Here is a 17,226-nt window from a genome sequence, read left to right as displayed (position 1 = left end):
ATGGGCATCCAACAAGCAGCATATAAACAAGCATTTGTAAGCCACTTCATGTATGGTAACGTGTGTTCTAAATCACTAAGTGCAGGAAATCAGAATCCAGAACAGTGAGATAGTCTTTAAGGATTTAATATTGATTTAGATGTTGAGATACACGTGCTTAAAACCACCAATATTTACAAAACAGTCCAGGAAAGATCTAGGAAAGTGGCCACACAGATCAGCAGATTTAGAGCCAAGAAACAGCTTTCATAATTTTTAGTGACAGCAAACACATTTTGTATCTGATGCTGATGGCAGTATTCGCAGTGTTTAGCTCACCTATCTCATTTGAGTGCCATTCAGATGAGTTGCTCCACTAAGAAGTCTAAACCTGCAGAGACATGACGCAGAGGTGCATGGCCAACACCTGCCCTCACAGCCATTCAGATAATGACTGGAGGAACAGAAACTATTCAGTTCAAATGATCTAGCTAAGTTCACTGTACCACCACAACTCCAAAATCGGAAGAGTCTGAAGGAAAGAATGTTGTAAAAATTACTTCATATTTCTTCTTCTCAAGAAGCCAGTCAATGTGGTCATCTTGGTCCCGTTCTTTAGCTACAACCACGTCTCTTGGGCTGATGATATAAAACAGCGATTCACCTTCCGAATACTCTGCAAGTGCATACACAATTTTATTATTATTATATTTTCCTTAAGTAAAGCTTTTTAGTACACCCTAGAGGGGAATTTAAAGAGGAAATGCAAGGAAGGAAGCAAGGCTATTCCTGCAGAACATGCTTATTCGGAAAGCTATATTCTCCAATGAATTAAAACTGGCTTAAATGGTAAAATAGCTTTCAAAAAAAAAAAAAAAAAAAAATCACTACAGCTTATTGCAGATTCTGATTCATTCACTATGTGTAAACTTTATGACGGTTTAGAACACATTATTGTACTTTTAGAGGACTATTACACTCCATAGCCTGCAATAAACTTATCCTCCTCATCAAGGTCAAGGCCATCAAAAGCATAAATGATGGATGCCATAACCTCTGGGGACACAGCACATCATTACAGCAATGCATTTGCAACGCTATAAGTTAAGGTTATATGTATAATGTATTTGCCTATACCATAAGCCTTTATTTTTAAGTAAGCTCAAAGTGAAAATGTACTTAAAGGTAATATCAAGCAGAGAAGATGACTGCTCAGAATAATTATTATTTGCAGAGAACCCATGAAGAATTACTATCAATATTTAGTGGGTATGGGAAAAAAAGAGCATTCCCCATCCCATATCTGGAATATCTGGGATATCATGTATCACTCCTGAGCCTATAAGCAATCCACAGAATACTGCTTGCTTTAAAGCCATCCAAAATTTTTACACTTGTCAGGTTAAGTAGAATATTTATTAAGCATAAAAGTACAACTGTGGGCATCAGTGTTCTGCTTAGGGACAGGTATAAAGCAATCACAACTCCACTGATAGCTGCAGAGATGTTTTGGAGATCAGGAGGAGATATAGTTTATTTCTTTCTAGTGGCTTAAGGGCATTGATGAACACAAAGAGGCCTGCCAAGCCTATGACTTGAAACATGCTGCCAGGGAAGGTATTTAAAAATCAGATTCATGGATTTTAAAAGCCAGAAGGAATGTTTCTGTTTAACACTCCGTATATAATCTTCACCAAGGAATTCTGCATCAGCTTTGCCATGCATCTTCTTGAATTACAACATGTATAGCAGAAAATCCCACCATCTTATTTAAAAGACTGGTATATACTAGGCTAGAGTTTTTCTCCCTGCCTACATAATTAAATCCATCTTCAAGGCTGAAGTTGTCAAACTCCAGTTCCTACTCATCTTAACACTCTGAGGTCTGTTACATGCTGACAGCTTTGTCAGTACTGGGAAGCTAAGTAGTAACGTGCCCCTTTTAATCTGATCCAGGGGCATCTTACTGTTGAAATGACATCTATTCCACCTTTGGCCCTAAAAACCTTTTCCAGACACTGTATCATTCATTCATCACTACTCCCGAAGCCCTTCTACCCAAAGATTCACAAGAGCTTCTAAAGATCGTGAACAGATCTCTATCAGAGATACTTTTCCCCAAAATACTGGGCATTGCACGAGATCAAGACTTCTCCATTTCCCAGCAAATCTGAAGTGGCATTGCAAATCATAATGTTTAATTATATCCCTCTTTGTAAGCAAAGCACATTTGTGTTTTTTCATCTGACTGGTTCTTACATTTCAGTGTCACATGTATTAACAGAGATGAGAAAAATTAAGAAGGCTCTGAGCACTTCCAAATTAAATAATTTTTAATCCTCTTAAGAAAACAAAACAAAACAATACTAAGAACACCTACCTAGATGGTAATCTCTACATTCATTCTCCTGAAATCCTCGTACTGTCAGTGCATCAGAAGAGATCTCCTCACAGGACTCAGGCAGAGGTTGTACGATGTCCAGTCTGGGCCTGGCGCAACACTCCACCTCCTAGAAAAATGCAGACATCTTAGCTGCATCCTGCACAGCTTCCTCAGCAATATCAACTGATGGTCACCTGCAGGTAAAGTTGATACCCAACAACTATAGCACCAGATACAGCACCAGAATTCACTTTGCAATGGGTATTCAGCTATGAACCACACAGGGAAGGAGACGCAGAGATGACACAGGCTTAACCTCCTTGGGAGTTTGGGCATTATTTTTCTGCTCTTGGTCACAGAAGTTTTCAGAGCTAGAACAGATGATGATCAACCACTGCATACAAAAAGTAATGCAACAGTTTCAGATGTTCTCAGCTGGACTCAGGCCCCAGAGGACAAAGTTCTACAAATCAATGTTATTCTGGTACCAAGATCAATTTCTTTAAAGCTGGTGTTTAGGTTTGCGCTTCTAAGCATCCAGCAGCATTACAAGTAAAATTAAACTAAGAGTAATATAAAACCTTTACTGTGCTGATGCTCTTCAGAAAGGTCAACTTAAGCAGTGAAATGCAGATGTTTACTGTAAGATGACATCATGGAGAAAACACTGGCTCAACTAGCTTATTTTAATTAAGACAAAGCCCAAGACAAAGCATTATTTTATATTTCAGACTGTCGATTTTAACAAAATACAGCATGAAAGGATACTGTGACGTAAGAAGTGGATTTTCACATCTCCAGCCAACCTAGTCAGTAGCAGAACCACTGAAGTCTTTTCCTGACCTAACTGTTCCAGCAGAAGTGAAAAATGAAGCATAGCCACAAGTTCAATTCCAATGCAATTTGTAACAAGTAAGAAGTTGTCATCTGAAAGCTGTGAAATGAAGCGTAGGAAGGAGTGTTCTTCACCACCCAACAGCATCTGCAGTGAGCTGTGAGCTCAGGCAGAGGGGCTCTGAGATGCTGGCACAGGGCTCCTACCAGGCCAGAGCACAGCCACAGCACAAGGATGGTCCTTTCCTTCCCAAAGAACCCAGGCACCAGAAAACGGGGAAGCTATGAACGTCCAGCTTGCAGAGATTTTATTGTCTGTTTACACAGAAGGGTAATTAAAAGCAAATTCAAGTGAAATCTCTTTCTTGTGTTTTATTACAATTGGACTACCTGAATTTTTTTTCATTTTTCTTCCCTGTAGCAGCCAGAATGAGTTTCATCTCAGTTTCTACTCACATCCACAGCCTCCTTCTTCATTAACAATGGCTTCCTAATTTCCTTGCTCCCTTGAATTCCAATTCCCCTTTTCCTCCCCCTTCCCATCCAATTTGCTTGCCATCTTTTCTTTCACCTACTCTCACGCACTGGAGGACTACCACACTGGCTCTCTTGGGAACCAATGCTGTGACATTATTTTTCTCCTCCATACAAATAAAGAAATAATAATCTGACATCCTGCAGCAGAGCTGGAAGCTAACCCTATTGATTTCAGCCAGCTCGAGCATTCATTTGAACCTACAGTGTTGCATTGCCTAGCAACTTGTGCACCCAGTTGCTTAAGGTTTCTATGGTGATGCTTGGCTAATGCAGGCCTACTATCAAAGAGATGATCAAGAGCATCTGCCACTCGCACACTGCAACTTCAAGGATTTCCTCCATTACCTCGCCTTTTATTTGGCAGTATGAAATAAATGCTGGAGACAGACACCATACGCGCCTGCTTGCAGTAGAAGTGGCTGACATGAATTTTGATTTCTAGCCATCTAGCTAGCTAGCTATCATACCTTGGTGCACACAACCAAGGTCTGGGGAATGGCAATGCCATGCACTTGCAACAATGCATCCCACCCCTGCTACAGTGACCGATCAGCTTCACGAATCTCTTTTCTTCTAAGATGTATGTTCAGCATGGTGTTCCTCTAGCTAGAGAGATCCTTCATTTCTTCTGGTGCAGAAATAGCACAGAAATGGAGAGAAACAGTAAGAGGTAGGGGTAAAAGGAAGAAATAAGAGAAAGACTACCTAGAGACCTTCTCTGCTTCCTGCAGGAAACAAAAGGACAGAGCTTTTAAAAGGTAAATCCATTAGTTTTCAGCATTATCCTTGCTGCCCTTATTTGCTAGGTCAGAGAAGTCTCAGGCTCTGCTCACTACAAGCTGGTTGCAACTCTTTCACAGGTAATCAGATCTGCCTGAGTAGTTTAAGTAAGTTCTAACTCCCAGGAGAGCTCAGTGGTGTGGTGAAATTGTAACAGAAAAATAATTACCGTCTTTTCAGAAACCTCCTTTACGTATGAAAGTATAACAAGTTGGTCACAGAGAGGTGCAAGCCCACTGATATAGAACTCTGTATCAAACTGGAAAACTGAAACACAGGAATGGAAACAGAAGGAATTATTGAGCAAATTATTATTATTAAATTATTAAGCAAATAAATGTATGAACTGCTTCCTAAGAAAAACACACAGCTTATTTTGAGGGAGCAACCAACAACACAGAGTATCAGTTCAGAGAAAAGTAGACTCAATACATATAGCAAACCTACAGACTTCCCAGTTGGATCAGCAAGATGATGAAAAATTACATTTAACAGATTCAATTCCATTAAGACTTGCAAGAAGAAATGTTTGTGCTCCAGGACATGCTAGAGATGAAACATTTGAAATGAATGGTCAGCTAGACTTCCAGTAATCACACTGGAGAGGGGAAAAAAAAAAAAAAAGGAAAAAAGCCAAGCTCAGTAAAATAGGTAGTGTACAAAAGATCTCTGTAGGTTTGCATATTTACAGAAAGTTGTGTAACCGTAAGACAATCACACCTGATACATCTGTTGGTATGATATATGAAAACACAAAGGTCATTATTAATTCATTATCAGAAGATTTACAGATACACTCATCACTAAGAAAAGATACAGTTAAACAGAGGCTTTTCTTATCCTTGAAACTGAAAATATGATTTCCCATACTGTCTTGTTTTCATGACCAATTTAAGTGTTGACTATTTTGGGGAATAAAAAAAAAAGAGAGCTGAACTTGTAAAAGGGCTCATTGTAGCTGAGCTTTTAGGCAGAAAGAATTATTTAGCTTTTTACTCCTGGCTTTACAGTATAGGCATTAAACATCTGCAGGTCTTAGTGCTTGTATTAGCAAATTAATTGTTGTTAAACAGAATATATTAGATCCATCATAATTTTCTCTCAAGACAGTTTCAGGAAAATGTAAGTAGAAAATAAATGTTTCCTTCTTTCCAGTCAAGGTACACTACCACTATCTTCTGTTCACTGAAATAGGTAATTATTTCAGTAAAGCAAATAGCAAATGCAGCATAAATATAATTTGCTTTAGCCAAGGCAATACGAAGAAACAGGATAAATAATTGTCCTCCTGATATAAGAGGAAAAAAACACTGCCAAATAAAATACGTATTTGACATCTGTCTCTCACTGAATAAGCAAATGCTGTTTTTCTCTTAATGATGGCTGACACTTTGACATCACTGGGAGGCCAAAGCATGGCACAAGGGTAAAACAATCTATTCTAGCAGAGAACAGGTTCACACTGGTAGTCCTGTATGTCATTATTTTGTTCTATACTGCAAGAGTGATGAGATTACTTGGATTGTGTCATACGTTGCTTTGAGCGATGACTTTAAAAACAACCATGTTAATAATGTCTACATAATAAATCTTATTCCCAGCTTATAATTTAGTATTTGGCATTTTAGGACAACGTGGAAGACAGGAGCAAGTGCATGGAGAAGAAAAAAAGTAACATCTAGAGCACAGGGTAGAAGGACAGCAAAGAAACTTTTGTTGACAGATTAAAAAGTGACAAGCGAAGGCTCTCGGAGGCATATGAAATACTGTCATATGAATTTGGAAAGGAAAGCAGAGTGATGAATGGTATCTTTATAAAGATTACGGGGACAGTTTTGAAAAATCACATGTGTTTGGCCTACACTGGGGCTTCATTTCCTCAGTCAGTGAGGCACTCCTAAAGTAGTCTGTAACACCCACAGAATCTAGTTTGGATAAGGCAGTACTGCTGTTCAGAAAAGATATACAAGGAAATCTCTGTGAGATTTGTTTCTAAATAGAGTTCAGCTCCCTCGGTTTCACTTCCAGCCTTCTCTCAGCTCTTCTTCCTCGAGAGACCTTGTGGAAACACAAGGCTCCAGCACAGCTGTGACAGCCTTGAACAAAGGCTGCCTGGCACAGGCTGCGCTCTATGACCTGACAGAAGCCTCTGATACAGATCATCAGGAAAAGTTTTACTGAAGAACTGTGACAATTATTAGAGCTCAGAGCACCATGAGGATAATCTGACTTATCTCCACAGTTTCTCCTGATCAAGGGGAAAAAATCCTACAAGGAGGTATTCCAGAAGTGCTGTTAATTTGAAAAGGATCCAAAACAATTAAACCAAACACAGCACCAAAGTAAATAGGAATGACCACAGTATGACCGCGTGTCACACATGTTTATGCCTATCATACAAGCGGATGGAAGATGTGTTGACAGTGCATCTACTTTATGTTCATCATCTACGTACAGCTGTCAGACAAATTACCAAGGAAGCAGAGATGAAACCTGTAAATCATCTTGTTCATTAAGTGAAATAGACGAAACATACCACATAAATAAAACAGCATACATTACATTATTTACCCAAACTCTATAAAAACAACTTTCCCACAGGCAGTGCACTGACTTTTATTTTTTATTTTTAAAGCCTGTTTTGCTTAATAAAATCTCGAAAAATAGTGCACTGCAAATTTAAAGTGTGCAACTGTGTTTACAGTGATAACACTGTGCTGACATCGATTTCAATGAGGCCAAGATTTTGACATTAATTTCGGGAAAGTGAGCAGGAAGGTGCAGAGAACAAACATGAAACTTAATAGATGAAAAGAAGCCTTTTTCTTGATACTTTCTGGTTTTTAATTCCATATGGTGCACAAAAGAAATGGAGAGGCACTCAGGGTAGTTTTTAGTTAGCTCATACATATTTCAACAGCAGGGGAGCCATAAAGCAAGATGACCCTGGCCAGCCCAGAGCATTCTGGTGCGCTGCTAGCTGCTGGGGTGATGTCTCTACCTTTTCACTATCTATGTAGGGAACACCTATAAAATCAGCAGAATAGCATCCCCTGAAGTGCTCTCAAGATGGCATCTCCAGTACCAGTGCTTTGCTAATTATGTAAAACAAAATGCTGTAGAAAACAGTGTGCTTTGATTAGCTATTAACCAGGTTCAGGAAGTTGCGTTTGATACAAAACATGCTTTTTGCCCCATATGCGCTCTCAGTGCCAGCTAGAGGACCACAAAAGGCTTTTGTCCTATATAAGTACCACTTAAAGTGTCTTGAGATGGATATAAGCAAATCACAAAGCACACACACACGTATACATAGTTTACTTTAAGAGAAGTTGAACAATACTTTCAAATGTACTATCCAACATAAGCTTTAAAGAAAATATAAATCTCAATTTTTCTAACACTGATATCTTCCTTTGAAAATCTTTATATACAAACACCTGCCTCAGCATTTAAGTATTTTCATACTTACAAATTGCTCCTATCTCCCATTAAACTCCACAAAGGTCTTCATAAATTCAAATTCCCAGGGCAGAGCTTCCTTCTGACTAGGAATCTGAGCAGAAAGCTCAAGATGTGCTCAGTTAGAGAAATGTCAACTGCAACACAAAAGGAACTGGAAATTTCTGAGGAGGCCCACTGAAGTAACCCACTTGAGCGTAGTTTATTTGTGCTTGAGCATCCTTACAACTCTTTGCAGTTCTCTCCTTCATACTATACATGAAAATTAAGCAACTCTACTTAGTTATGTACACATTGTGATAGCATTTTTACCCACTGTTTCCTTCAATTCCAGTAGGAAGAGCAATAAGGTAAGACTCAAATAGATCCCTATATATTACTGATTAGGAAAACAGAATTTATTTCATGCTTCTGAAATCAGAATTCATAACATCCGTATTTACTTACTAATACAATGGTTGGAAAAGTCATCTTCAGATTTATTTCTGTTTGAATGCTGAGAGTTTAGAAAGGCTCTTAGAGAGTATTGAACAATGATCTGTCAATCATTCCTAATATAACCTCAAATGCCACACAGCAGATGATGAGCATTTCCAATGAAATAAAGCAGAGTCTGTTATCTTAATACTGTTAATTCAACATGATCGCATGAAAAAAAGTTTTAAAGCTTCCCAGCTAATTTTCTGTAAAATACCCTAAAATCTGATCAACCAACAGGGCAAATATTCAGAAGTCTTAGTCTGGGGTAATTTTTGTTAAGGAATTTATGGATGATTTACTTGTCTTGTGACAGAACACGATGAGCAGAAGTTGGGTACACAGGTACACAGATGGGGATTTCTCTTTCCTTTTCTTTTTTTGGCCATTTCCTTTTCCTAAAGTAGACTTGCTGCAGTTAAATAGTTGCGTAAATTAGCTTAAAGATGATGACATTTATTCACTTTTAATTTATTGCTCACTATATTCATTAGGAAGCCTTAAGTTCTCTTTTTGTAAAGAAAAATATGCTGCTACAGCAGATCACATTATCTTGCTTTACGAAGCAAAAAATAAATAGCCCCACATTTTCTTTCAGCTAAAAACATGGTGTTCTCAGTACTTGGTGATAACTTTCTATGTGGTGATACAGCTATCCCTCCTCAAAACACAAGGATGTGTTGTTACATCATATCCACATGCAATTCTTATACCAGAAGTTTGCTTTGTGGGGAAAGTGGGGGAATGCCCAGGGGAAAGAAATGCTGGAGGCATTGCTGGCAGGCTGGCACCTGGAATTAAGCTGAGATTCCTCTACTAAAATCTAGGCTAAAATGAATGGAATGAGAAATCTCTAATCAACTTCCAGTCTTTTACTGCCTTCCACGTTAAATACTTCATGAGCTACTCGACTAGACCACTGGAAGATTATTTCCCACTATTACCCAATTTTACTTTGCCAAGGCACTGCATTAAGTGCAAAGTGCTAATTAGTTCCTTAGCAAGCAGCCTACTAGCCGACCACAATTGAGGAAGGGCTGCCAGTTCAGAAGCTGTCTAGCATTACAGCTTTTGTACACGTATCAGAAGTGAGCACTGGGGTCAAGCACTCTTTGAGAAGAATCACAATGGCATTTAGTCCACGTTAAGCCTGTAATTCAATACCGATACTTTCTAATCAATACACTGCTGCACCGCGGTAGCAGGCAGCTATAAACTGATAGGATCTGCACAGCTAACATACATTTAGACCTAAATAGAAACACTTTGCTTGAGTTTATCTTCGACAGTGAATGAAGTCTCACGTACACAACGAAGTGTGACGTGTAACCACAAACAGGAATGATTAACGAAGAACAGCACATTAATATACTGAAAGATGTAAATAAGACTAGTGATGTCGAGCAGATCTTACTGCATGAGAACAATACATTCTGCGATACCTCTTCTGCATGTAGCCACAGCATTGTCTTCTTTGAAATACAACAGCCAAAACAGTTCAGTGGTGTTACCTTCCTACAACACAGGCCACCTGGTTTAGGATCAAGGTAGATACCATATTTATTTCCTTCCACACATCAAGCATGGCTGTGCATCAAGGTAAAATCCTTGGTACACAGGATCCTATAACTTACAAGGCAGGAATTGCTTTGCTTCCTGGGATGCAAGCCATTGGAAAAACATCTACTGTCTACTGATGCCACCATAGTTTGCTATGATGTTGTAGAACTTCGAGGCCCTCTGAATAGCTCTAAAAAACCAAATCTGAACTACTGAGATATGGAGCCTATGACAATACAGTGTTTTCTCACATGTATTATCCTGATGAGACGATGCCATAAAAGCTATAAGCCAAAAGAATATCTCAAGGATATTAAGCTATCACTGGACTATATTCCTGTTTTGTGTAAATTCTTTACATTACAGGAGTATATCAACAAATGCATCCATTTAGAATATGGATTTTCTTGCCAAAAAACATATTGGCTGCTGGTCAGTCTGCCCATTAATAACACCAATTTTCCAGCTATGCGCCTGAAAAGTAAAGTTTAAACTACAATTAAATTGAAACGGATGCTATGGCATGATGACACACAACTCTCAAAGACTTTCCATGTGACTAAATCAAAATCTACTGTAATTTCCGTTCAGACTTGAACAAATAGTTTCGCCTGTTTTTCCCTCTCAGTCTAATATCCACATTCCAATGAGTGCCACTGGCAGCCTTTGGCAGAGCTGTTTCAATGCTTTGACGTGAAACCAGGAAGAAAAACTTCAAGCACATCATCAACAGGTTAAGTGAGATAAAACAGCAGTCCTCAAGAATACTGAGAAGACTTCATGCTCAAGTTTGAAATATGAAAAAGTTACTTCCACAGAACTCTCTAACCTTCAGATTTGCAGCCAAACAGTTTTACGACAGCTTTTTATTGTTTTTAAAATGAAATTCCAGCAGACAGGTTAGCTCCCACAACAAAGTCATACTATAAGTGAAGAATACGTTCTTGTTTGCTTGTCAGTATGTAAAATCACCCTATTTAATTATTTCCTAAAAGCTACTTAGAAAAGGGACTTACAGAATATAGAATACAGAATATAGAATATATAAATCTTCTATAAGAGATTGGACAAGACTGAATTTCTTCCTGATATAATTCCCTCAAAAATTCTAGAATCTCATGTTTAATTATTCTTTTGGGACTATATAATCTTAACCAGCAAGCAGCATTCAAATATCAGTTAATAGTCAAGCATGATTTCTTTTAGTATCTACAATTCCTACAATGTTTAACACCCACTTCCTAGCTGATTTTGAGAAGCTATTTTAAAACTCTGTTTTTTTTTCTGACATCATAAAGCTGTACACATCTACGGCACGTATCTCCCTGGCCAATATGCTGACATGAGTCAGGATTTTGTTGGAACACTCTTATTTACATCTCATCTCATTGCAGTCAAGACAAGGAAGCACAAAACTCCATAGTTGTCCTCTCTGGACTATGGAGTCCCTGTTTATCTTGTCAGTGTTACCTCTTCATAGACCTTTCCTTACCAAAAGCTTCCTCTGAGAACAGTTGAGCTTTTGTTTACAACTCCCCACCAACCACTGTCAAATTTCATTTGAATTCCCCTTTGTGCTTTACTTCATACACACATGCTGTCAACACCACTTCCATTAATCAGCAATAATGAAATTATTCACATCACCTACAGAAATAGGAAAGCAAAGAGCAAAAAAAGGGAACAAAAAGAAATTCCAATCAATTTTCTAGAGCTATTCCAAACCCAGAATAAGCAGCGTAGTTTAACAATAAATAATTAATTAAGGTAGTGCCTCTTTGTTCCTTATTAGTGTACTGACCATCATTTAAGAAAGACAGCAGGCCAAAATCTCTGTAAAAATCTGCATGAAAGGCAAGTTAGGACATCCACTTTTCCCTCACACAACAGTCTGATTGTAGAAGAGCACAAATTTAAGACTCTCAGCTTGCAAAAAACTACGCAGAACATCGTAACAACCTCATCAGGTAAAAGTGAGGAGACATTTACGTTATGACTACAAGTTGCTTCTGAACTGTAACAACTTTTCCAGGCTCAATGTCAAAACAGACCTCTCAAAGCTTATCTAATTCCAAGAAGGCACACATTCATACCATCATACCTATTTCCACATAGCGGTTTGGAAGGTCACGCATTTCACTGGCATGCCGCTCCTTCACCGAGCAAATCTAGGGAAGAGATATCTGGATCATTATGATGAACAAACTGTGATTCTTAAAATGATGCTAACTTTTCCCAGACACTCCTTTTCTCACTGCAGTGTTCTTGAAGCTGCACTTCTGGACTTTGAAAAACACAGGCAGCAAAACAGTGATGACGAATCACTGAGGAAGAAAACCCAAAAGGAAATTTCTGATCGTAGCCCTCAGCCTTATACATAGGGTGAGAGAGGAGAAGGCAGATGGACCACCAGAGACATCTGGAAGCATCTTCTCACTGTGATTTCTTCACAGTTGCATGTGGGAGTTTGATTTTGGTATCTTCTCATGCTTACTGTCTCATCACCTCGCTATTTCAGTAAGCATATGCTACTGCAACTCCAAGCAACAGGAGAGTACATACATATAAAGAAATGAAAATACAACAATGTCAGGAAGCACACACAAAACAATGGAACGTCAGGTGCCAAACTTAGGACAAACTTCTTCATCTGTAAAATTTTAAGCTTAATGCTCCAAAAGCTTTTTATGCTTCACCTACGTTACCGTACTTTCCCACCAAGTGCTTTTAATTTCCCACTGTGCAATGACGTAGCAAGCTGTTGTAAGAAAACATCTACCAGGCTCTAACAAACTCCTTTCAGCTACTGGTCTGCACAAATCACAGACAGCTTCCAGTACATGAGTTCAAAATGCCAGTTCCCTAGTGAAAGCAAAGCAAAACTCTAAGCAGCCAGCCCTCTATCCCCCCTCCTCTTTTTTTTTTTACCCCACGGTTGGCTCAAAAAACGTGTCTTCCTTTAGCAGTCAAAGTCCTCAGACCCTAAAGTTCCTCCAAAAATAACTCACGCTAAGTTGTTCTTCCTTAATGCTAATGAAAAGAAATGAATTCAAAAGCCCCTCTGAAAGCTTTCAAAAGAGGAAATCTCTCGAAGGCACAGAGAAGTGTCCCTGAGGATTATACTCGCTGCATGCTCACACACAGAAATCTGTCTGACCGCTGGGTGTCTATCACTCCTCCTCCTCATGAGGGTCAGTCCAATGACATTTCTATGGCAGCAGGAGTTCTGCAGACTGCAGTCAAACCAAACTCTATTTTTTTCGATTGTCTTTGCTTTTCAGAAATAATCCTCTGTTTGTCTGTGATAACAGCAAGCATTTATTACAAAGACAGGTAATTGCACCTTTACTGAATTTCCCCAGCCAATAATCAGTGTTAAATTATCCTTCCAGCAAAGGCTACAGGGATACATGTCTGGGCGAAGGCTTATGTCATCTCGAGGCACATTGGTAATTCTTTGCTTGGAGATCATGTCAAGTATCTTCACGCCCTGAAAGTTTAAACAGAAGAGGACTTTATTCAGCATGACAAACTCCTAACCACCAGAGCCCATACGATTTTGCACTGTTTGACAGACGTAGCAGTTTTTATAAGTTGCAGGGTACAGATGAAAACGCCAACACAAAAAGCTGTTGATACAAAGACCAACCTAGCCCAGGATGTAACAGGAGAAATGGTAAGATCAGAATAAACTGACACTTGAACTTTACACGTCAAATAAAAAGACATAAAGAATGAATGAGGAGAAAATCAGCAGCAGCAGCTCAAGTCATGAACCATTCCAGATTGTTTGGGCTGGTGCTATTACTTGAAGAAACAAAAGCATCCCATGCGCTTCCATAACGCTCCTCATAGAGAAACCAAAATTTTCATCTCAGAAAAAAAGAAAAGATGTGAAGCAACAACTCATTAATATAAATGACATCAATCTGTACTTCTCTAAAAATGCATTTATACTCTTACGCTGAAAGGGAAAAACAAGCATATTTAAATGATGTTTGGTTTTACACAGTGTGATTTTTCACTGCCTCCTCAGGAAATATCCCAAACCAGCAGAACAAAAAGTTTAAAGAAAGGAAGATTAAAGTCATTTTAGAAGGAGAGAGAGCACTGAAGAGCTATTAATCAGATTTTTCCATACCATTTAGAAAAGGCGAGCTATAACCTTTCCACTAGCAAAATAGAGATTAATTCACATTAAGTAATAACTTGCTTCTTTGTGATTTAATAGCAAATGTTGCAAGAAAAAACAAAACAAAACCAAAGCATTTTAGCAGATACTTCCCTTAAGCTCAGTGAACAGAAAAACAAGTCTTATGATCACAGAAAAGGGGATGGAAGGAACCTTGAAAGGTCAGCATCCAGGATGCCATTCCATGTTAGAATTTTTCTAGTGACAAAACTGATTTAAAAGATTCCCCTGCCTGTTTCTGTTCCCCCTGACTGCGGGTTTCTGTGTCCCCAGCTGCACCAGTTCAAGTGTCTGTAAGTCAAAGAATCTCAATAAGAGGGTCATGGCATACGCCGCGTTTTGTCTCCCTAACCCTCACCTCCCCTTTTTGTTTTTTCAAACTTAAATTGCAGGAAGCAATAAGTGGTACAGAAGGGAACAGAAACACTCCTACTGGCATCTCTTAGGCTAAAAGTCATCAAACGTTAAAATTAAAAAAAAAAAACCCAACTCAGCAAAGCAACAAAAACCAACCAACAAACAAAACACACATAAACAAAACAAGAACAAAAACTACGTAACAGTTTCTGCAGAGAACAAATCTCTGGGTAACACAGAGAAGGATCTCATTCTTTGTGTTTTCTAAGCTCATTTTATAAAATCTGCAATCTTGCTTGAACTGTTTTTTAATAAATCTGCCTTTTATTAATCTCATCACTTTGTCTTCCAGGATTATTTTCAAACAAGTGACCCATATCACATCTGTTTTTCTACAAGGCAAATAAATCCTACACAGGGTAGACTAACTTACATTTAAAGTGGCTCTCAAGTCAGCAGGATAGAATCCTCTATAGATAAAGCATGCCACTTGCACTGTAACTGAAAGGACTTCCTGAGTCAATTTCCTATCATGATGGAAACAAATGCCTGTTTCTGAGGGAGTGAGGCATGCTAAGGGTTTTGTTTTCAGGTGTCTGTCTGTAGAACTTAGACTCTTGGTCATGGAGGAAGAGGAGGGCACAGTGGCAAGCATGTTATGTGAACACTTGAAAACAGAACCTTGCCCTTGCAGGGCAGAAAACAGAACCTAGACCTTGCCACAATAACCTGAAGCCCATCTCAAAATACCCGATGTCTCACAAGCTCACACGCAGTGTGTAATAAAATAATAATAATAAAAAAACAAAAAGCACAAGAAAATAACTGGAGAGAAAGTAAGCAGCTTGGCTATATGGGATTTTCTCTAGTTTGGAAAGGAAAAAAGGGGACAAAAACCTCACTACAGGATGGAGAAAATTTTAAAAAGGTAAAGGGGGAAGGGAAAAGGCCAATAACCAAATATATTAATCTTTTGGAGGGCAAGTGTCATTTCATTTTTCATTGAAAGATAGGCCCTGACCATGGCTTTTTGTCTCTGACAGATGGCTCTCAACATTTTATTAGTATGCTGTGTTCTGATGTGGCACATCATCTCTAGGGATAGCTCTCCTCAACTGTCCTATCTATTCCCTGCAGATTCACCCAGAATATACATTTTAATTGTATGGCTCTGAAAAGAACAAAACCTTTCAGTCATAACCTATTGCTGTAACAATCAAGCACTTGCTTAAGTTGCAGTCATTAAAGGGAAGCAAATAAACAAAAAGTCTACCTTTAACAACTTCATACCAAACTGCTTTTTAAAAAGAATAAAAGAACAACAGCTTTAAAATATTTTAATGAATGCTTCCTTCAGTAGGGAAAAAAGAAGAAGAAAGAAAATAAACGTTTTCACAAGTATCCACGTCACATTTCAAAACAAAAATTTGGAATTTAGACATGATACTTTACTTAAAATCTCTTACTGTTGAGCTTTGAAACACAGACCTTGACCCATCAATTACATATACAGTGTTAGGTGAAATGCAACACTCAGCATGAAAGCAATGTTTCCCTTTAAACCACGAATTGCTCTCTGAGCAAAAAGGGCCCATTTTCTCTTAAGTCTAGCCTTTTGAGTAGTCTAATGGAATTTTTTACACCTGCAACATTAGCAATACATATTATGTTGTCAGTTCAGTACGAATTTGAAAACTTAAGAGTTTTGCAGGGGGGAGGATGAAAAGGGGGGAATATACTTTTAATAAAGAAGAGTTCACATTGGCATTATTTCTTCAATAGTTTGCTCCACTGAAACCTTTCAATAACAGTGTAATGCAGAGGTGTTTTTGCTCTTTTAAGAGAGGTGGCAAACACTTACCATGTTATTGGCCCAAGCAATTAAGTGTCCTCTCCATTTTACATTCCTTATGTTTCCTTCCCCTTCATGTAAAACGGAAGGCTTCCATCTATTCATCCAGCCTCTCTCATACAGCAGTAACTACAAAGAAGAGCATCAAGAAATATTTCTGTGACACAGTGCTGCATGCAAACAAAGGAAGTGGGCTTTTGTTTCCTTATCTCTTACTCTGCTTGAATTTAATGGCAGGGAGAAATACACACCTACCATGAAAGAGAATGTAATCAGATGTTTTCATGAAGTACATTAACAATGAGAATCTTACATACCACAGAAATCAAGTTACTTTCGTAGCAATATTAATCAGCAGCCCTCCTATCAAGCTTCTTCCAAAGAATGGTAAGTATCATTATTTCTATTTTAAAGATAAAGCAACAAAGGCATGTGAGAACTTAAGCACTTGTGGCAGCACTTAAGAAAGGTGGAAAGAAACCAGGCTGTCTCACAGCTATCCACTGATCAGGCGATAGGCTCTTTCTTTCCTCCAAAAAGCAGAAGACTGTAAGAAAGCATCCCTTGTAGTCAAAATGATCAAAGACCTCCAAGCCTACAGCCTTGTGCTTGGCCCCGTGTGGGACCACATACAGCTCTCAACAGGACTCGAGAAGAGATGCTGCATGATCCCAGACATGCAAACCACGCTGCAGAATGAGCACTGCTGAAGGTGTGACTGGGTATATCAGGCTCTGCAAATAAAGAAGGAATTTGTCGTGTGTAGAAGCACGGAGTATTTTTTTTCTAATACTCTGTAGAGCAAAGAAAAAC

At 38.6% G+C, this 17,226-nt stretch overlaps 1 protein-coding gene across 1 annotated transcript in view; it reads right to left on the bottom strand.

Moving 5' to 3' along the window:
• The window catches only part of VPS41 (VPS41 subunit of HOPS complex), a 104,048-nt gene that overhangs the window by 33,127 nt on the left and 53,695 nt on the right, over positions 1 to 17,226 (bottom strand). The window contains exons 8-13 of the mRNA XM_042888784.1: positions 16,423 to 16,542; positions 13,356 to 13,502; positions 12,114 to 12,180; positions 4,683 to 4,780; positions 2,360 to 2,489; positions 540 to 655 (exon numbers count right to left, since the gene is read on the bottom strand). Of these exons, the coding sequence (XP_042744718.1) occupies positions 540 to 655; positions 2,360 to 2,489; positions 4,683 to 4,780; positions 12,114 to 12,180; positions 13,356 to 13,502; positions 16,423 to 16,542 (678 nt within the window). The remainder of the gene's footprint in view (positions 1 to 539; positions 656 to 2,359; positions 2,490 to 4,682; positions 4,781 to 12,113; positions 12,181 to 13,355; positions 13,503 to 16,422; positions 16,543 to 17,226) is intronic.

This window comes from Lagopus leucura, unplaced genomic scaffold (genome assembly GCF_019238085.1).
Source record: "Lagopus leucura isolate 7727_CA_CO unplaced genomic scaffold, USGS_WTPT01 Super-Scaffold_100157, whole genome shotgun sequence".
NCBI classification, from domain to species: domain Eukaryota; kingdom Metazoa; phylum Chordata; class Aves; order Galliformes; family Phasianidae; genus Lagopus; species Lagopus leucura.
This window is presented reverse-complemented; position numbering and strand designations above follow the sequence as displayed.